The sequence below is a fragment of the Mirounga leonina genome, unplaced genomic scaffold (genome assembly GCF_011800145.1).
Source record: "Mirounga leonina isolate KUSES-001 unplaced genomic scaffold, KU_Mleo_1.0 Mir_174, whole genome shotgun sequence".
NCBI classification, from domain to species: domain Eukaryota; kingdom Metazoa; phylum Chordata; class Mammalia; order Carnivora; family Phocidae; genus Mirounga; species Mirounga leonina.
The window spans coordinates 3898309-3921037 of record NW_023270451.1 but is presented as its reverse complement, the minus strand read 5'-3'; the positions used below and the strand labels follow the sequence as shown (position 1 = coordinate 3921037).

General features: G+C 36.2%; 1 protein-coding gene across 4 annotated transcripts in view; it reads left to right on the top strand.

Annotated features, from left to right (window-relative positions):
* KMT2E (lysine methyltransferase 2E (inactive)) overlaps nt 1-22729 on the top strand; it is a 91964-nt gene that overhangs the window by 40961 nt on the left and 28274 nt on the right. For all 4 annotated transcript variants that reach the window (XM_035020390.1, XM_035020389.1, XM_035020391.1 and 1 more), the window contains 8 exons: nt 4342-4456; nt 5516-5745; nt 8629-8709; nt 12829-12887; nt 13812-13984; nt 18826-18864; nt 22212-22442; nt 22562-22692. In XM_035020390.1, coding sequence (XP_034876281.1) covers nt 4342-4456; nt 5516-5745; nt 8629-8709; nt 12829-12887; nt 13812-13984; nt 18826-18864; nt 22212-22442; nt 22562-22692 — 1059 coding nt within the window. The remainder of the gene's footprint in view (nt 1-4341; nt 4457-5515; nt 5746-8628; nt 8710-12828; nt 12888-13811; nt 13985-18825; nt 18865-22211; nt 22443-22561; nt 22693-22729) is intronic.

Here is a 22729-nt window from a genome sequence, read left to right as displayed (position 1 = left end):
AAACAGTACCGTAGCAACTTTACATAAAAATTTGTTATTGCATATTATCCCTTTAGCCTGGACATTAGAAATTGTTTAAAGCTTTATGAAAGATTTTGAGGGAGCTATCAAAAGGAATGAGATCTTGCCATTTGCAACGATGTGGATGGAACTGGAGGGTATTATGTTGAGCGAAATAAGTCAAACAGAGAAAGACATGTATCATATGACCTCACTGATATGAGGAATTCTTAATCGCAGGAAACAAACTGAGGGTTGCTGGAGTGGAGGGTGGGGTGGGAGGGATGGGGTGACTGGGTGATAGACACTGGGGAGGGTATGTGCTCTGAATTGTGCAAGACTGTTGAATCTCAGATCTGTACCTCTGAAACAAATAATGCAATATATGTTAAGAAAAAAAAAAAGAAGAAGAAGAAGAAGATAGCAGGAGGGGAAGAATGAAGGGGGGGAAATCAGAGGGGTAGATGAATCATGAGAGACGATGGACTCTGAAAAACAAACTGAGGGTTCTAGAGGGGAGGGGGTGGGAGGATGGGTTAGCCTGGTGGTGGGTATTGAGGAGGGCACATTCTGCATGGAGCACTGGGTGTTATGCACAAACAATGAATCATGGAACACTTCATCTAAAACTAATGATGTAATGTATGGGGATTAACGTAAGAATAAAAAAAATAAAAAAAAATTGAACATAAAAAAAAAGATTTTGAGGGACACTCCTATGACCTCAATATAGTGATTTTTGTTACTGTGAGTTCCTGCCAAGGTGTTATCCATATGTAAATATGGTAGGTTTGCTTGCATTTAATCATTTTTTTGATTGGATATTTAAATGATTTCTCCTTGTATATATTGTTTTATGAATAGTAAGTATTACAATAAATATCTCAAATCTGCAGGTCTTTATCTAGTGGGAATTAACTTTCTAAGGATAAATTCCCAAAAATGGAGTTACTAGATCAAAGGATGTTTGACTTTTGGTATTGTCACAAAGTTGTTTTCATGTTTACCATGTTATGAAAATGCAGAGCTTTGAGGATATTTAGCACCATAGGACTTTTAAAGAATATTTTTAAAGATATACGCTGTTGTATTACTTTTTAAAAAAAATTCTATCTTACAGGGGTTCCTGGGTGGTTCAGTCGTTAAGCATCTGCCTTCAGCTTAGGTCATGATCCCAGGGTGCTGGGATGGAGCCCCGCATCGGGCTCCCTGCTCTGCGGGAGGCCTGCTTCTCCCTCTCTCACTCCCCCTGCTTGTGTTCCCCTCTCTCTGGCTCTGTCTCTCTCTGTCAAATAAATAAAATCTTTAAAAAAAATAAATTCTATCTTATAGTTCAGGAAAAATCCTTAAAATATATCAGTGAAATTTTTTAAAACAACTGTTAACCTTCTTTTTAAAATTACTTTTAGTGTAAGCAGCAGCATTAGAAATGAGGATCTTGATAAAGAATTTCTGCTTTCTTTCACTGCCAAATTGTCAGTGGTGCAGCTTTAATTTGAATCATAAGGTTATGCATTTGTGACTTATTTACATGCTTGAACTTAACTGCTTTTGTGCTGTAAGTTTTTTATGTGTAACCATTAACTACTCCAAAATACCAAAGTTTTTACCACACTTTTTAGTAGCATATTCAGAGTTTGATCTATATCTTTAAGTGTGAGTCTGTTTTGACCAAAATACCTCCATGTTGCCTTAATAATAGTATTATAGATCAGGAATTGCCAAAATTCCCCTTCTTCCGTCAACGTAATTATTTAAAAAGATTTGTTTATTTATTTATTTGAGAAACAGGGCATGCTCCAGCACAAGCAGTGGGAGGGGCAGAGGGAGAGGAAGAGAGAGAATCCTCAAGCAGCCTCCCAGCTGAGCACAGAACCCAGCGCAGGGCTCAATCCCAGGACCCTGAGATCATGACTCGAGCTGAAATCAAGAGTCAGATGCTTAGCTGACTGAGCCACCCACGAGCCCTGACTTCTTCCTTCCATGTAATTTTTGAAGAATTTTAAGGCAATCGATATTGTAAATCATTCAAAGGCAGTTTGCTAATATTTGTCCATTTTATATGCATTTACCCTTTTGTTGAGCATTTCTGCCCTCCAGGGATCCATGCTGTAGAAATATTCCCATGTTTTTTTTTTTTAAAGATTTTATTTATTTATTTGACAGAGAGAGACACAGCGAGAGAGGGAACACAAGCAGGGGGAGTGGGAGAGGGAGAAGCAGGCTTCCCGCAGAGCGGAGAGCCCGACGCGGGGCTCGATCCCAGGACCCCGGGATCATGACCTGAGCCGAAGGCAGACTCTTAACGACTGAGCCATCCAGGCGCCCCAATATTCCCATGTATTTTAAGAAAATATATTGGACGGTGTACAAATGCAGTGATACCTTTAACAGTGAAAAATAGAAACAAATATCCGCCAAGGGGAAATTTTCTTTCTTTTCTTTTTTTTTTTTTAAGAATTTATTTTAATTTAGAGAGCATGCGTAAGTGGGGGGAGGGGCAGAGGGAGAAAGAGACTCTCAAGCAGACTCTGTGCTGAGAGTGGAGCCCAATGTGGGCTGGATCGCGCAATCCTGAGATGATGACCTGAGCCGAATCAAGTCCGACACTTAACTGACTGAGCCACCCAGGCACTCCCCCCCACCCCCGTAGGGAAATTGTTAAGTAAACTATGTACATTTATATAATGAAGTCAGCAATTACTACCAGAAATAAGGTAGATAAGTATTGACATTGAAAGATGGAAAAAGCAAATATAGTATATTCTTATTTTTTATAATTTTTTGAAAGATTTTTTACTTACTTATTTGACAGAGAGAACAAGCAGGGGGAGTGGCAAGCAGAGGGAGAGGGAGAAGCAGGCTTCCCGCCGAGCAGGGAGCCTGATGTGGGGCTCGATCCCAGGACCCTGGGATCATGACCTGAGCCGAAGGCAGATGCTTAACCGACTGAGCCACGCAGGAGCTCAGTATCTTCTCATTTTTTAAAATAAACAGCTCTTAGATATATTTACAGATAGAAAAAATTTGGAGGGAGTTACATGGCATCTTAACATGGGTATGTTTGAGTTTTGTATGAAGACATGGCCTTTCACTTTCTTATGCAATGAGAATGTGTTGATTTTAAATTTAAAAATTTCTTAAAAGAAGAAGTAATAAGCAAATAATGTTTAAAATAACCACGTAAACATTAGGTGAGTATTGATTTTCAAAGTATTCAGAACATTTTGGAGGCTCTTCTGTAATTTCTTCCAGAGCCACGTGACAGCCTCGGTTTGTGCCCTTTCTCTCCTGCTTGTGGGACACTGGGTCTCAGGGCAGCAGCCACTCCGGCCAGACTGCGACCTTGTACAGGGGAGTGAGGGCGAGCAGTGTATCAAGAAGCAGTGGACTGTAGAAGTATGACAGCTGGAGTGTGACTACATTAAGAAGTCTTAAACCATGAACAGTGCAAACAGTATTGCGTTGTAAGGGCAAGTTTTGAATGAGAGGTAGGGAATGAAAGAATCTCAGTTGGTGGCTGTGGTGAGAATAAAGATACAGAAACAAGTCATGTTTTGTGTATGCAAGGTAGAAATTAATTTCATTGCGAATTGGCTTCAGAGGTGGGTTCACTACCACCATTGATCAGTAGGAATTACCAGGATAGTGTTCAGGAGGATTGAAATGAGTAAGGAAACTTGGAAAGTGATAGATGTATAATGCTAGGCCAGGGAGTTTGTATGTCAGTCACAGTGGGTGGGTTGTTAGTCCCAGTTGTGTCAGTTGATGGTCAGGTCATCATCACTTAACCATTGCAGATGAGAACTGCTGATCTTACTCCACCACTGGCTGCTGCTTATATTTTTTCATAAGCAAACCTCGGTTCATTGTGAGGTTTCCTATTTCTTAACTTTAATATTTTCCAAGGCTTCGTTACCTCTTGGCACACTAACACATACACATACATTGAAATGTATACTTCACATTGACATTGGGGTCCATGTGGATTCAGTGTGTTCTTCGTCCTGTTTAAATTATTTCTGCCACTTTTCTCCTCTCCTGTGTGTAATGTCTCCAGTGCCACTGAGTATATTAAATAATGTTTAATTTCTAGTAATTTTTCCTAACGAGAGGGAAACTGTATTTGGACTTGGAGGTGAGACATTTATTTTACTTACAAGTTTTGTTGTTAGGACACAGGATCTAGATAGGATATATATGATATATCTTGTCCACAAGGTGTCTACCTACTATAAAAAGACATTTGTATAGACGATTGAAATAAATGCTTATAATTTTAAATGGATGAACAGAACAAAATGAGTGGAATTCTCTTTAATGCAACTTTTTCCCCTCCAGACCAGAATCTGTAGAAGCTAGCCCTGTGGTAGTTGAGAAATCCAACAGTTATCCCCACCAGTTATATACCAGCAGCTCGCATCATTCACACAGTTACATCGGTTTGCCCTATGCGGTAAGTGTCCAGCATTTCTCTGGAAGGGTATTTTTTATATCTAGAAGTTGAAGGTAGATGTTTGTGGTATTATGCCTAAAACAATATTTAAAAAACAATACTTGGTTTATATTATCTAAATAATTAGGTATGTAATTTATAGTTTAATTTTTTATTGCTCAAACTATATTTACTCGAGGGATTAAAATTTTAGAAGAGGCATTCTCTAGAAGTTTTATTATTATTGTTATTATGCATTTTATGCTATTAGTAGTTTGGTGTTATAATTCTTTACCTTCTCTGTAAAAAATCATAGGCTTGTATTTACTATCTACTGTTGATTCTAAATTACATAGTAATTTATATAGTAAATTATATAATTGCCACTTATTGAGCACTTATGTGCCAGACTTTAAACATTTTTACATATATTATCTCATTTAATCTTCAAAACCGACCTCATGAGATGGGCATAATTTTCATCCCCATTTCATAGCTGAAAAAGTGAAGGTTTATCTAAATTAATTCATTCACTGTTACATAGCTAATAAGGGGCACAAGTTAGATTGAAACAGTTACAGAACTGGACACATTTGTGATACTATCCAGGTACAATTATGAGGGATTTTTACCACTGGGACCAGAGTAAAAACCAAATTTTTAAAAATCTTCTGTTACATACTTTATAGTGATAATGTCTTTATTAGTTGTTTTTGTTATTCTTTAGTCACCATGTTCCTGAGGTTTTTTTTTTTTTTTTTTTTTAAGCCTATCTTCACATCTTGTACCTGCTTCTATCTTGAAGGTGGAGCTCTTTGACCATAGGACTTTGAGGATAGGGAGATGAGGGCATGGAGTTTGAGGGAAGTCACTGTGCGGGTGACTGAAGGTTGTAGATGGACATTCTCACTTACTAGTATGGTTTAATACCTAGCTTTACCAAGTAATTATTTTAAAGGTATTAGGGAAGAAATGGGCCAATTTCATATTTCTTGAATATTCAGATTAAGGAATGACTTTTATTTAAGTTCATATTGTTGTTCAAATTATATTGTGCTGTATTTGTGTTCAATTATCCAGGACCATAATTATGGTGCTCGTCCTCCTCCAACACCTCCAGCTTCCCCTCCTCCATCAGTTCTTATTAGCAAAAATGAAGTAGGCATATTTACCACTCCTAATTTTGATGAAACTTCCAGTGCAACTACAATCAGCACATCTGAGGATGGAAGTTATGGTACTGACGTAACCAGGTGCATATGTGGTTTTACACATGATGATGGATACATGATCTGTTGTGACAAATGCAGGTAAAATATTTTACATTGTTAGTTTGCTTTTCTTGAATGCTGCTAACCTTTGATTGTTAATCTTGGAAAAGATAAAGTCACTTTTATAGGAATTGATGAATGCATTTCTTTGGATGCATTGCTACTATCAATGCAGTGTGTTTTGCTAGAAAAATCCCCCATGGGAAAGAAGCTCTGTTAGAGTTTATTAGAAATCCTCATTGTTAACTGAGTAATAGGCAATCAGTTCTGGACTTTATTCATATAGGATCCCATCTCTCTTTTTGCTCGTTCAGTAATAATACAACTACATATAGAGGTAGACAAGATAGAAAAATTAGCCCTCTGAATTTCCTTTGGAATTATTTGTGCTGTACAGTCAGCTGATTTTCCAGTTTGGGGGAATTATACATTTTGATTGATGTTTGTTTGACCTGACTCTCTCACCTCCTTTTGACTTGAACCTTGCAGCACTCTGGAGTCTCCTTGAACCAGAACCACAGTCTCCCCTCCCCCAACCCTGGTTCAACCAACAAGAAAGGCCTCCTCCCCTAGAGAAGGTGTGATTGGGACAGAAAGTGGGGTTTTGTTTTCGTTTTTTGGTTTTTGGTTTTTTTTTGGGGGGGAGGGAGTTGGGGAGGATGGAGAGGGAACTGTAGGATTTCGGCCTGAAAGTTAATGAGTCCATCCCCTGCACAAGAGTGGATAGCAGAGAGGATTTAAGCAGTGTACTGTAGGGGGGTAAGAAATTTTGGTGGCTTTACACAATTTCCTAGGTCAGATCTTTGTGGCATAGCTTCATTATTTGATTTGAAATAGAATAGGATATACCCATATTTGAGTGTGAATGTAAAAATACATCTTAGAGCCAAATATAAATTACTTTGCATTATTTGTAGTATTGTTCCCATCTATTACATGATTAGGAGTTGGATGTTATTGATATAAACATGCATGTAGGGTTATATTTCAAAAAGTTGATTTACCTTTGCCAAAAAAGAGGGAAATTAGTCTTAATTGGAAAGTGAAATTTGATATTTTTATGTAAAGATGTGATATTTTGAGTTAATTTTAATAAAAATATATTGTATCTTTTAAAATTTAAAAATACTCATTACCTGTGACACATATCATTACTATGAACAGTCACCACAGTACATTTATTCAGAAGGTAAACTTAAAAACTAAAAAAAAAAAAAAACCAAAAGTAATAACTTGTTTTCTTCATTTTTTAAAAATAATTAGAAAATCTCAATTCATATTTTAACTGATCATATAATACAGCTTTCTCTTAGCTGATCTTGTCTAATGTGATAAATTACATACCATTTGGCAGTGTTTTCATTTTAAAGCAGTGTTTTCTTTCGATTTCATTACAATGATCTAGATATAATATAAAATTATCTCAGTTAGAAAATAGTGAGATAGTCCTTAGGATTTATACCAAACTGCAAATTCTTGAAGGACCAGTTCAGTTTTTGGATTGTTCAAGGTATTTGCTTCTCAGCGACTACTCTCTGTTATGAATCTGTTTTTTGTTGTTCTATTTTTCTACTGCTTAATCTGTACTATACTTGCAAGGCTTTACCTTTATTCCTCTCTTCTTGGTCTATATTTCCTCTATGTATGTCCGTGTGCCTACTGCCTATACTCCTGTCTTTCAAGTTTGACATCTAGAGCTCAGATCATTTATTCATTTCTAGTTTCGTTTCTTCTGTTGTCTGCATGACATTATTACTTACCCCCCAAATTTGATTTAGTTTGTTATTCTAACCCGCCTTGTCAGGTGCTGTGCTTTTCTTTCTTTTTCCTCCACATCTTATATTCTGTTACCTTCCACTTCTTACCAGTTCTTTTCCCAACAGTCTCAGTTTAGAAGTGAAGAACATATGATAGTTAATTCAGTAGGGATATATTTGAAATGGCTAATTATTATGTAAAGAGTAATTAAGACTATTTTTAGGAACAGCATATATCTATATATCTATATATTTTAGGAACAGGCATATTTATATATCAGTTTTGGACCAATTAAAGTCTTGGCAACAAAGTTCAATAATAGTAAAAATTGAGAGATTGCCTCAAGCTAATCCATGTATTCCATAAAAATAATTTGAAGACAGAATAGGTTTAATCCCTATCCTCATGGAATGTATCTTGGATTCTTTAACTTTGTCTTCTCTGCTGCATTCTAGTTCTGTCTTTCTTTAACTGAGGTTAGGAATGTTGGAAAATCCTCTTAGTTGGTTTTTCTACTTTGAGTTTCTTAACTTCTTTGAATTAACTGTATACCATCAAAGCACCTCTAGTTTCACCTGGTGCCCATTAGAGGAAATTTATACACATCCTGATATTCCAAGTCCTATATAATCTGACTGCACTTTACTAATCCAGTTTTACCCCCCTGTATTTCTCAGAATGAAAATCCCCCTCATATAGATTAACTGACTTCTGGCTGTTGTGCCTCATATCTATCTACTTGAGAAAACAGTGCTATAATGACATCTTTTTTTTCTAATCTCCCAAATGAGGTTTTATTCAAGTCCATTATTCTCCAGGGTGCTTTTTCCATTAACTTCAAATAGTATGGACATCTTCACGTTGTGGCTTTTGATAATATTTGTAATGTATACCTTTCACATTTAAAAGTTATATTTGCTTTAGAAATATATATATATACACATATATATACATATATATATAAAATATCCTATATTTGTTCTCTTGTCTTTGCATCTCAAAGTTTTATCTCCCCAAGGACATATTTCTATGAATTCCTCACAGCACCTTTTACAGTGCTAAACTCAAAGTGGGCGCTTACTAAGTGATAGTTAAATAGAATAGCAAATCTTAAATTAAGGTTGATTCTATTAATATTTTATATGTTCTGCTTTTTTCTTTAAGCGTTTGGCAACATATTGACTGCATGGGGATTGACAGGCAGCATATTCCTGATACATATTTATGTGAACGTTGTCAGCCAAGGTAAGTTGTGCGTACTTGTAAGATTGCCAGTAAATTTACTGAAGTAATCTTCAGTTAATAGAAGTTTATGTATGCATTCTGGATTAAACAATTAATGGATTACTGTGTTTCATCAATTCTAAGGTACACTTTTTATTTTTATGTTTATTATTTTTTTTGTATTCTGACATCTCTAAAATCAGGAAGAATCATTCCATTGATAATATGTCATGGCTTACTTTGTAGATTTTTTTTTTTTACTTTAATAATGCATAAAATAATAGTGCATCTTCTAAGTGATGGCATCTTTTTTCACTGGAGTGCACTATGTTAAAGAGTTATTAGATCCATGTATTCCATAAAAAATAATCATTCCACCACCCTGCTTCAACAATTTTCAACAATCTTTTTCATTTATACTGTCCATATATTTCTTCTCCCTTTCATATATTTTAATGGGAGTCTCATATATTATTTCATTCACCTGTATCCCTATGTATTTCAGTATATATATATTTATATGTATTTCAATATATATCTGTAAAAGAATTTTTAAAAAACCAACCTCAAAGCCATTATTATACATGCATTGTATAAAATGTTCTATCATCCAGCCACTGTTAAAATACTGATTGGTTGATATACACTTGTCTCTTAAGACTTTGGTAATATAAACCACCTTCCATTACCCTACCAACTCCGGTCTCCTTTGCAGTGTGTTTAAGGAACTGAATTGTTTATCCTGATTTGTTTGCTGATTGCATTATCATGATATAATCAGTGTCTATATCATTTGTATTTCTGTAAATAAATGTGTGATCAGATTATAAGTTAAATTTTTTTTGGTGGGGGGGTAGTGTTTCATAGACTGTGTTCTATCAGGTAACACATAATATCTGGTTGTCTGACTTGATCTTAGCCAAAAGGCCGAGAAGCGATTGGTTGTCTCTATGATAGGACACATTGATAGTCCTTATTTAGAACCATTAATTTATTAGGGGTCGCAAGTTAGTGCCATGTTAATCTTACTGCTTATAACTTATTAGCTGGAATATTTCTATAGAAACAACTTCCCCATATTAACTGTTTAGTTCTCTTAAGGAATACAGTTGACCCTTGAACAGCATAGTTATGATCTGTGCTAATCCACTTTAAATTTGGATTTTTTCTTTTTTCTTTTTAATATGAATTTTTTTCAATACAGTACTGTAAATGTATTTTTATGACTTCCTTAGTTACATTTTCTTTTCTCTGGTGCACTTTACTGCAAGAATGGAGTATATAATGCATATATCAAATACGTGTTAATCAACTGTTTATGTTATCAGTGGGCTGACAGTAGTAGGCTTTTAGTAGTTTAAGTTTTGGGAAAGTCAGAAGTTATATGTGGATTTTTGATTGCACAGGGGTCGGTTCCCCTAATTCTTCATGTTGTTCAAGAGTCAACTGTATTTTGGTAAGGAAAGGCAGGATAAATGCTTGTTGATTCTTACCCTTTATTTACTAGTGTTCAGAATACTAAAAAGTAATTTAAGTATCATTATGAACTCAGGGATTTAAACATCTTGGATATCAGTCCATTGCAGTTACTGTCTTTATTGATACTCAAATTTTGTCCAGTTTTGGTCATTGGGAACCTCATCAAGTTGGCTCTTGAGCCCTTATGACAGTATCCTAGTGGTACTTGATAGGTTTTTGTGCTTTCTGTATAACAAGATGTCTCGAGCTTATTTTATACTCCTGAGAATTGGTTTTCAGTTCTAGAATCTGAGAGCTAGTCATGCTCTTTCCTACTGGATTGGTCACTGTTCCTAGTTCTTTGTCTTTTTAGACAAAGCTAGGAAATACGTTTTGTGTGTTTATTTTTAAGATAAAGTACTTGAGTTTATACAGATAATTGCAATTTAAATTTAGGAATACAAGGTTTTCATTTAACCATTTCGGTATTCCATTTATATCTCCTAGTTCCCAGCAACATAGACAATAATGTAATTAGAATTTCACCAACTACTCAGTTGCTTCATTTCACAGAAAAATACAACAGTCTCAGAGTAACAATACCAACACTAGCACCAATCATATGATTATGTAAAACAGTTTATGTATGTATATGTATGTATGTATGTATTTAAAAAGTAAACTCTACACCCAATTTGGGGCTCAAATTCACAACCCTGAGATCAAGAGTCTCATGTTCTACCGTCTGAGCTAGCCAGGTGCCCCTGTGTAAAAGAGTTTAGAACTTTTTTCCTTAAGTTATGTTCCACAAGGAATGTATAGTTAACTGTGTTTAAAGTCCCTTAGAAGGATTCCATTGTGTGATTATAACACCAGCTGGATACATTGTGTGATTATAACACCAGCTGGATACTTGATGAGGTTATTTTATTTTTTATTTTTTTAAAATAAAACTTTTTGAGTTAATTGTAGATTCACATACAGTTATGAAATAATACAGAGATTCTCTGTATCCTTTACCCAGTTCAGCCCTGTGGTAACATGTTGCAGAACTATTAATACAATATTACAACCAGGATATTGACATTGATACAGTTAAGAAACAAAACATTTCCATGGGGAGGATCCCTCATGTTGCTTTTTACATCCACACCACCTCCCACCTCTCCCACCCTTCACATCCCTGACCTTTGGCAACTCCATTGCTGTAATCTGTAATCCATGGCTATGATTTTGTCATTTCAAGAACGTTATATAAATGGAATTATACAGTATGTGACCTTTAAAAAGACTGGCTTTTTTTTACTCAGCATCATTCTCTGGAGAGCCAGCCATTTGTTGCATATACCAGTATTTTGTTATTTTTATTGCTGAGTAGTGTTCTGTGACATATGTGTACAGTTTGTATAACCGTTCACCCATTGAAGGACATTTGGGTCTTTTCCACTTTTGGGCTGTTACAGATAAAGTTGCTGTAAACATTTTGTGCACAGGTTTTGGTGTGAATGTAAGGTTGTTTTCTCTGGGATAAATGCCTAAGAGTGCAAATTGTTCAGTCACATGGTGGTGGCATGTTTAGTTTTATAAGAAATTGTCCAAATATTTTGCAGATCAGTTGTACCATTTTACATTCCTATCAGAAATGTTGGAGTAATCTAGTTATTTTTTATTTTTAGGATTGCTTCTTATACTTTATTTTTATAATTATATACTTAATGTGATTATGTCCTTCCACCCCTGAAGTAAGATAAAAAACAGACTATTCTTTCCATTGTTTGCTTCCTTATTAGAAACAGATATGTACATACATATTTATATTCCTTTCCTTACTTAGGTAAGTGATAGTATATTACAGTTTTTCCCACATTTCCTTTTTTCTCTTAAAAATAATGTGCTGAGGGGCGCCTGGGTGGCTCAGTTGGTTAAGCGACTGCCTTCGGCTCAGGTCATGATCCTGGAGTCCCTGGATCGAGTCCCGCATCGGGCTCCCTGCTCGGCGGGGAGCTTGCTTCTCCCTCTGACCCTCCCCCCTCTCATGTGCTCTCTCTCTCTCATTCTCTCTGTCTCAAATAAATGAATAAAATCTAAAAAAAAAATAAATAAATAATGTGCTGAAGGGGCGCCTTGATGGCTCAGTCCTTAAGTGTCTGCCTTTGGCTCGGGTCATGATCCCGGGGTCCTGGGATCGGGCTCCCTGTTCAGCGGGGAGCCTGCATCTCCCTCTCCCACTCCCCCTGCTTGTGTTCCTGCTCTCTCTCTCTGTCAAATAAATGAATAAAATCTTAAAAAATAATAATAAAAATAATGTGCTGAAGATCACTTTATAGTAGTATATAGAGATTGATTCATTTCTTTCCATCCCTTCAAGATGCTCCATCTTTTTCATGAAATAGCATTCTTTTTTAACAGACTTTTTTGCTTTAAATATTTAATTTGAAAAAATACTAGTTTCCTAAGTAAAAAGTTATTTTCTTAAAAGAGTGCAATAGAGTCACTTAACAGTCATCTGCTAATTATGCTAGATAAGATCTAACTAAGGCCAGGGACAAAACATATATTTTATATTGTTCGTTTTTCAGTAAGAACATCAGAAAGATTGTGAAGTTTATCACATTTAAAACGGATCTGCTTATATCTAAATTCATGAAAGTTTGATAAATAATCATTAATATTTTAATACAGGAATTTGGATAAAGAGAGGGCAGTGCTCCTACAACGGCGGAAGAGGGAAAATATGTCAGGTAGGTGAAAAGGATCTATACTAAATTAAGATTAGTGTGATTGAGAGAATGAGTGGCCTGTATATTTTAGTCAGATGTAAACACCTTGCCAGTGAATGTTGATTGTATATATGACTTAGAATCAGGTAGAGATTTTAAACAGCCTTTTTTTATTTATAGATTATAGAACAAGAATGTACTTATTTTAGAAAATGTGGGAAGTAGAGGAAAATAAAAATTAAATCATTCATATTTTTCTACAAAGGTAACAAATTGGTTTAAGGAAGTATTAAAATATGTTGGCTTTTCAGGGAGATGGTGATCCATTAGTTTATCATATGGAATAGTATTTTTTTCATTTTTAGGAATAGATTTTAGAAGTATAGCTACAGTACAACTTTCACTTTGGCTTAAAACGGTATTAATACAAATGGTTTTGAATAATCATAGTTTATTGAACTATTTCTGTTTGATGGACATATAGGTTGTTTCCAGTATTTTTTGTTTTGTTTTTGTTACTACAAATAGTACCTTCAATGAAACCGTCTTGGTTAAGTTTTTGGATTTTCGTTCACTTTATCTTTGGATACATACCTAGAAATAGGATTACTGGGTGAAAGGGTAAATGGAGAATTTTGCTAGATATGGCTAAATTCCCTTTCATAGGGAATTTTGAATTTCCTTGCAGTTTATGCAAGTGCTGGTTTCCAACAGTCATGGCATCTCAGTATATTGTCAGACTTTTGCATCTAGTTTAATGTATAAGAAATGGTACTTGCAGTTTGCATTTAAATGTATCTTACTTTGGGTGAGGTGAGGAAGTAAAAAAAATGTTTATTCTTCAGACAGATGGAGATACAAGTTTGCCATATAGAGTGCTGTTTTGTTTTTTATTTTGTTCGAAATAGTATTACAAGTACAATAATTTTTATTTTGCCTTGGAAGATGGTGATACCAGTGCAACCGAGAGTGGTGATGAGGTTCCTGTGGAATTATATACTGCATTTCAGCACACCCCAACATCGATTACTCTAACTGCTTCACGAGTTTCCAAGGTTAATGATAAAAGAAGGAAAAAAAGTGGGGAGAAAGAACAAAATATTGCAAAGTGTAAAAAAGTAAGTTTTTCCTTTCTTAAGATGAGTATATGGGAAGTGGTGGGAGCTGAGTTTTACAGGAAAGGCAGATGAGTATTGGATGGTAGCCAGAAAAGATGGCAGAATCTAAGCTTTTTAAAACTCATTTTAAAATTTTAATATGTTTTAAAGATTGGAGTGTAATAGAGAAGAATGTTTGCATAATGATTTGCAATCATCACTAATGAAACTAGTCATAGAAATGCAAAAGCTAGGGGCGCCTGGGTGGCTCAGTTGGTTAAGCAACTGCCTTCGGCTCAGGTCATGATCCTGGAGTCCCGGGATCGAGTCCCGCATCGGGCTCCCTGCTCAGCGGGGAGTCTGCCTCTGCCTCTGACCCTCCTCCCTCTCATGCTCTCTGTCTTTCATTCTCTCTCTCTCAAATAAATAAATAAAATCTTTAAAAAAAAAAAAAAAAGAAATGCAAAAGCTAAAATAAAAAAGAAAAAATTGCTGCTTTACAAAACAGAAATAACAGTCCTAAATTTTTAATAGCTTATGAACAGGTAAAGGAGCACAGAATGATTGTGAATGATTGTTTATAGTTCTCTGAATCATATTTAATCATTTTTTTTTAAAGATTTATTTGAGAGAGTGAGAGAGAGCATGAGAGGGGAAGAGGGTCAGAGGGAGAAGCAGACTCCCCACTGAGTGGGGAGCCCGATGTGGGACTCGATCCTGGGACTCCAGGATCACGACCTGAGCCGAAGGCAGTCGCTTAACCAACTGAGCCACCCAGGCGCCCCATATTTAATCATTTTAATAAGCCTCCATATTTGTTGAATTTCTTATCATGTAGATTTCTTTCACTTAAATTCTATGTGATAAATTATCCCAAGGATATAATGGCACAAAACCATTTCTGGGCCACTTTTTCATTAAATTTGTTATAATTGCTATTGAAGATTTTTGTCTGCTCAGGTAAAAAATACTTTTCATGATGACTATATTGCTATTATAGAGTGAAATTATCCCTAGATATATAATCAGGGTTTTTTCAAAGAAAGCATTTTTTCCACGAGTAATTCTTCATGATATTATCTGGTTGTTTAATAGGCAGCATGTACTTTGAATTTTCTAATTTCACCTCCCTGTTTAAAATATACTTTGACTATAGCAGTCTTCACATATTATGTCGCTCTCCAGTTCTGCTATTCTTCTACCTGTCTTTTATCCATTCTGAATAATTTGTTACTAAATTCTACCTGCACTTTCTCGGTGTTACCTTTTTCTTTTTCTTTTTTTAAGTAAGCTCCACACCCAGTGTGGGGCTTGAACTTACGACCCTGTGATCAGGAGTCACAGGCTGTGCTGACTGAGCCAGCCAGGTGTCCCACTGGGTGTTATCTTTGCTTATGCTGTTCCCTTCACCATTTAGAATATTCTCTTCTCGGGAATGCCTGGGTGGATCAGTCAGTTAAGCATCTGCCTTAGGCTCAGGTCATGATCCCAGGGTCCTAGGATCTAGCTGCATCAGGCTCCGTGCTCAGTGGGGAGCTTGCTTCCCCCTTTGCCTGCCGCTCCCCCCTGCTTGTGTTCCCTCGCTCCCTCACTCTCTGTCAAATAAATAAAATCTTAAAAAAAAAATGCCTCTTGCAATTTAGGAATTCATGATTGGTATTGACTCACCTTTTTCATCTCATGCTTTCAAATTATGCTTTCCTATTTATTGTAAAAAAGTTACTTGAGTGGCGCCTGGGTGGCTCAGTCATTAAGTATCTGCCTTCGGCTCAGGTCATGATCCCAGGGTCCTGGGATTGAGCCCCACATTGGGCTCCCTGCTTGGCGGGAAGCCTGCCTCTCCCTCTCCCACTCCACCTGCTTGTGTTCCTTCTCTCTCTGTCAAATAAATAAAATCTTAAAAAAAAAAAGTTATTTGAGGGTCACCTGGGTGGCTCAGTCGGTTAAGTGTTTGCCTTCAGCTCAGGTGGATCAAGTCCTGCATCGGGCTCCCTGCTCAGCTGCTCAGTGGGGAGCCTGCTTCTCCCTCTCCCTCTGCCGCTCCCCCTGCTTGTGCTTTCTCTCTGTCAAATAAATAAATAAAATCTTCAAAATAAAAAAAGTTACTTGAAGGGTGCCTGGGTGGCTAGTCAGTTAAGCTTTCAACTCTTGATTTTGGCTCAGGTCATGATCTCAGGATTGTGAGACTGAGCCCCCAGTCAGGCTCCACGCTCAGTGGGGAGTCTGCTTCTCCTCGCCCTCTCTCTCTCCTTTTTATTTTTTTCTCTCTCTCAAATAAATAAATCTTTTCAAAAAAATGTTACTTGGAAATTTTATCCTTGTATATTTGTTTTAGGTCATTTGGTTTAACAAATCTATTTTTTGAGTAAAGCATAGATTCTGCCCTTTTTTCTGGCTGGAATGACTTTTGGCTATTTAAAATGAATCAGTCCCGAGTCTTGATTGTGTCAAAGTTATTTCAGAGTATTGCTGTATATTTAAAGAGAGATTTTTCTCTTGTGTTGTTAGTAAATATAGACAAGGATTAGAAAAAAAAAAATCCAGGAACTGTGCATACAAGATCTAGTTTGCTGTACCCATTGTTAAGGTTTTACTATTATTTGAGGTTAATATGTAATTAAAAAATATATAACAGAGGATGTATACGGTTTTGCTTTTTATTCAGCCTGTTGCTGTTATAGCTAATTGTTAAAAATTTGAATGGCGTTTACAGTAGATGTTCTGGATAGATAACAGTTTTTAAATACTAATAAAACCCTAGCAAGGTATTGGTGTTTCAGTAATTCAGGACTTTGACATGAAGTATTAATACTATTTTTTTTTAAGAGAGGAGGGACAGAGGGAGAGGCAGAGGGAGAGAGACTCTTAAACAGGCTCCACGCTCAGCATGGAGCCTGAGGCGGGGCTTGCTCTCCTGACCTTGAGATCATGACCTGAGCAGAAATCAAGAATCGGACACTTGGGGTGCCGGGGTGGCTCAGTCATTAAGCGTCTGCCTTTGGCTCGGGTCATAATCCCGGGGTCCTGGGATCGAGCCCTGCATCAGACTTGCTGCTCGGCGGGAAGACTGCTTCACCCTCTCCCACTCCCCCGCTTGTGTTCCATCTCTCTCTGTCAAATAAATAAATAAAATCCTAAAAAAAAGAATCGAACACTTAACTGACTGGGCTACCCTGGTGCCGCATGAACTCTTAATACTGTTAATGATGCACAATAACATAGAAAAAGACGTGTATTGTGACTATCCTTCAAATTCTTTTTTCTTTCTTTTTTTTTTTTTTTAATTTCAGCAGCATAGCCATTATCCAGCCTCAAAAATCTTTAAATCATCTTTAGTTTTGGACGTTCAGATTTATTTTCAAAAGCACTATTGATTTTTTTCCTTTGGAATGTCTCTTGTATTTTTATTTTTCTTCCTTTTGTTTCTACAAACCCTTATCACCTCATAGTAGTGCAGTAATAACTTACCATCTTTAATTTCTCCAACTTTATCCTCTTTCTGCTTCACAACATCCTACATTTGGTTATGTTTCCTGGGAATATTGTTCTTACATCTCTGCTCAGAAGTATTTTATTGATTCGTCCACCATAAAGAAAAGCATACCTGTATTTTAAGTCGGAATCATAAAATCTGACTTTAAATAAGGCTTCCATGATCTAATTTAAAATTTTTAGCCAATTTTATGTCCTACTCTTTAGTAGGTACAAGTATGTGTCTTAGTTTTTCCTTGAATGTGACGTATTTTTTCCTATTTGCCTTCTTTCATATTTCTTTTTATAATTTTTAAAAATATTTATTTGAGAGAAAGGGAAAGCACAAGGGGGGTGCAGAGGGAAAGGGAGAAGCAGACTCCCTGCTGAGCAGGGAGCCCCCTGGGGCGGGGGAAGGCTTGACCCCAGGACCCTGAGATCATGACCTGAGCGGAAGTAGACGCTTAACCTCCTGAGCCACCCAGGCGCCCCTCATATTTCTTTAGTACTAGGATTGTGTTCCTTTCAGTTGTTCATCTGAGTACTTCCATTCTCCAAAGTCTACCTAGCTCTTTTCACATGTTTTCCATGAAGGTTCATTGCCTTGTTTTTGTTAATAAATCTGCTTTCTTCTGACATGTAGTCTACACATAAACTTGACAGTTAAGTGTATTTGGATCTATATTGCTTACTCTCGGTTTATGTTTGTTAGTCTCCCTAGAGACTTTGGGGTGGAGTGATGACAAAGATAGGAATTAAATGTTAAATACTACTTCAGGACCCAGCAGATTAGTGAGCTGTTACTAAATATTTATTGAATAAATATAACTGTTTATTACTTAAGCCTCACTACATGTTCAAATACACTTACTAGTTGACTTAGAGAAAGTAGTAACACTATTTTATCACTCCCAAAACTTACCTAATGACTTCAAAAAATTACTGTAATATTACAGAAAATTTGAGATTTTTTAAAGCAACATCATATACATATTCTCATGTTCTTCAATAGTCTGCGTTCTTTTTTTTTAAATTTGTGTATAGTTGATATACATTGTTACTTTAGTTTCAGGTATACAAAGTGTGCATTCTGTTTTTTTTAAGATTTTATTTGAGAGCGAGAGAGAGAGAGCAAGAGCGAGCGTACAAGTGGAGGGGAGGGGCAGAGGGAGAGGGAGAAGCAGACTCCCCACTAAACAGGGAGCCTGATGTGGAACTTGACCTTTGCCGAATACAGATGCTTAACCGACTGAGCCACCCAGGTGCCCCATCTGCATTCTATTGTTAATAATAGAGTAATATTGTAGTAGATGACTTTAGTGAACTGATTGATTCTTAAATATTATATCCAGTTTTAAAAAAAACTAACTTAGAATTTCATGTTATTTCAGGCCTTTCGTGAAGGATCTAGGAAGTCATCAAGAGTAAAGGTAAATACATTAAATTTAAGTCCTTAGTACCAACTGTCAGTTTTTCAGGAGCTTACTAAGTGATTGCTTGTACATAATCTTTATGTTCTCTTCATTGTGTATCATGTCATTGCTTATTATCTTTAAGATATGGCACCATAGAGAAGTGGCACCATAGAGAATCCTCATTTGATTAATATGCCACTTCTGGAGTTTATTCACACTGTTAAAGTATTAAGCAAAAGGAGATGGTATATAAGTAATTGCTAATATCAGATTTTGGATAATCTGAATTTCAGTTATTGCATTCCATGCCTCCCAGTACCACTTTGTATACTGGACATATGAATGCAAAATCACACTGAGAATTTGAAAATTTGCTTTTTTTTTTTTTTTTTGGTATAATTGGGATTCTAGTGATTTAGTCAAGTAAGTTGTTATAAAATACTATAAAATCACCATTGAAGTACAAAGTAGTCCCCTGTACCTTGAATTAATTAGAATATATCCTCAATTTTGTAGATGTCCAGATTGCTGAGAGAGGCAAGGCGTGTCAGCTCTGCCTCCCCCTAAAAGATAGGTGTTGGATCGCAGAGGTCAGCTGTGTAGTGTGACTATAGCTTTCGAGGTGATGTGGTTCAAGGATAATGGGTTTCTCAAGTTGTCAGATAGTAAAATAGGATGTGGGGAGCATGTTACAGTATATTTGTTGTGCCCATAGTGTAAAGCATAATAGTTACTCATTATTCCACGTTCTCTGGAAAACAGATCATTAAGCAGCTGTCTAGTGATGATGATTGCATGCTTTTGTAGTTCTTTCTCAAGAAAGTTAATACATGGTGTCACTCAACAGAATGCAAGCCCAAAGTTTCATAGAATGTTCTTAAAGTTGGGGATTTTATACTTACTGTATATTTATGGGTTTATGGGATATTCTCTGACATAGCATACAGTCTGAAAAAGTTTTTGAATTCAGCTAGTGGAGACTTAATATTCTTGATAGTTTCCTTTTCTTTCTAATTTATGCAGTCATTCCAATAGCAGGTTTATTGAAGATGGTGCATCTTTTACTTAAGTGAAATATTTTCATTTGTTATGTAAAGAAATGACTAAGGAAGTAAACTTTTAATGATGCTTTGTGCATCTTTAAAGATATTTTTTTACTTCACTCAGAGATACCTCATTGAGATCATAACAGTTCCAGTTAATAATTCTATAGTATTTATAGGTTCAAGAGATACAGAAGAATTTACTGTATCTAATATATACCAGGTCAGTAGAAGGTTTGGGTGGGGGAGAGAGTAAAAAAGAAAGAAAAAATTTTAAAATTTAAGATTTCTTCAATAAAGCTGATGAAAGCTTTGACATGTAGTATTTCATATTTGTGTAAAAATCTGTTACAAGGTGGTCATTATAATGTGGGATTTATAATTACATAAAATATCAGTTGGTAAAAATAAACCTACTCCTGTCAAATAGTTGAACAACTTACTATAGTTTGTTTCATTGTAGGAAAGAATGATACTTTTTGATAAATTTTAGTGTTACTGTATGTGTGTACATGTCTAACAGGATATAGAAGGGTTTTTATGAATTCTACATGTGATTTTAAAATTTTAGTTATGTAGGTTGTACATATTTTAGAAATAATCTTTTCTCATCAAGGTGTTCAGTGTTGTAGAAAGAAACTGATGAATAGCATTTACAGAAAATTGAAATGTCATGTGTTAAAACCAATTATAAATTAGAAATCTGAATGATGCTAATGAAACATAAATGTTTTTGTTATCTGCATTGATTGATTTTCATTCTAAGATTGCAAATAAGAATTGTTGTGGGAGGGGCACCTGGGTGGCTTAGTCATTAAGTGTCTGCCTTTGGCTCAGGTCATGATCCCAGGGTTCTGGGATCAAGCCCCACGTTGGGCTCTCTGCTCGGTGGGGAGCCTGCTTCTCCCTCTCCCTCTGACACTCCCCTTGCTTGTGTTTGTTCTCTCTGTCTCTGTCAAATAAATAAAAGCTTAAAAAAAAAAAAAAAAGAATTGTTGTGGGAGTCCACATTTTAATATATTTTTAAAATGTGTGGTAATTGTGCCTATCTATAAATTGCATTCCAGCAAGAGAAGTGTCCCCTTTTGTTTGTTTTTTTTTTTAAAGATGTTTTTTATTTTTAAGTAATCTCTACACCCACCATGGGGCTCAAACTCACCACCCCAAGATCAAGAGTCGCATGCTCCTCTGACTGAGCCAGCCAGGCAACCCCCCTTTTTGCTCTGTAACAGATTAAGAGAGGCTGTAACTTTTTGTACTTGGCATTTAGCATTCTTATCTTATGGGTTTTTAGTAGGAGGTATAGATGAAGAGCAAGTATTTAAGTTTAAAGGTCCGTGCTGTTACTGTGACCCTTGAATTTAGACTATGAACCATTTTGGGTCGTTTTACATTCTGTGAGACATTTTGTTCTCATGTCAAATTTATCATGTGGACAGTTGATTATAGATCTTGAAATTACACTAAATTAAGATATCAAAGTGTATTTTTAAATAAAACATGTTAAAATTGTAGTCTATCAGAACTGAGTACAAGATAGATATTGATAGAGTCTAATAAAAAATTTCATGTTATCTTTTTTTTTTTAGAACGTGCCCAAGAGAGCAGTGGGGGAGGGGCACAAGGAGAGGGGGAGAGAGAGAATCTTAAGCAGGCTCCACGGCCAGCTCGGGGGCCCATGCGGGTCTTCATCTCACGGCCCTGAGATCATGACTTAAGCCAAAATCAAGAGTTGGACACTTAACTGACTTGCCAGCCAGGTGCCCCTACGCTCTTTTTTTTTAACCATTAGCTGACAGTGACTCCACAAAGTTTTGGGTATTTGCAGTTTTATTATTGGCCTCCATTTGGCTACAGTGCTGGTGTCATTGAAGCCTGAATTTATGCTAGTGCAACATCATGGGGCCTCCTTTAGTTTTCTAAGTCCTTATTTGTCTGGCATGCAGTATAAAGACATAGTAGGCTGCTTATTTGTGGTCTGTTTTTGTCTAGGACCAACTCAGATTTATATTATGTTCTTTTTTTTAAAGATTTTATTTATTTGACAGAGAGACACAGCGAGAGAGGGTACACAAGCAGGGGGAGTGGGAGAGGGAGAAGCAGGCTTCCTGCTGAGCAGGGAGCCCGATGCAGGGCTCGATCCCAGGACCCTGGGATCATGACCCGAGCCGAAGGCAGACGCCCAACGACTGAGCCACCCAGACGCCCCTATATTATGTTCTTTTACATAGATTATCATTTATTTGTGTGTGTGTGTGTATAAATACATATAAATACTTAGAAGTCCAGATATTAATGCTTAGTTTGCTATGGTTTTAGGGTTCTGCTCCAGAGATTGATCCTTCATCTGATGGTTCAAATTTTGGATGGGAGACAAAAATCAAAGCGTGGATGGATCGATACGAAGAGGCAAACAGTAACCAGTATAGTGAGGGTGTTCAGAGGGAGGCACAAAGAATAGCTCTGAGATTAGGCAATGGAAATGACAAAAAAGAAATAAATAAATCAGATTTGAATACCAACAGTTTGCTCTTCAAACCTCCTGTTGAGGTAAGTACATCATTTGCCAAAAAAAATTACGAAAGAAAAACCATTTTCTAATGCATATCTCGAGTAGTTATATTGAAAGCAATCAGGTTTAATTAATCTCAGCATTTCTCTGATTTTAGAGCCATATACAAAAAAATAAGAAAATTCTGAAATCTGCAAAAGATTTGCCTCCTGATGCACTTATCATTGAGTACAGAGGGAAGTTCATGCTAAGAGAACAGTTTGAAGCAAATGGATATTTCTTTAAGAGGTATATTCATGTATTTTACCACTTATCTGTAGTTAAG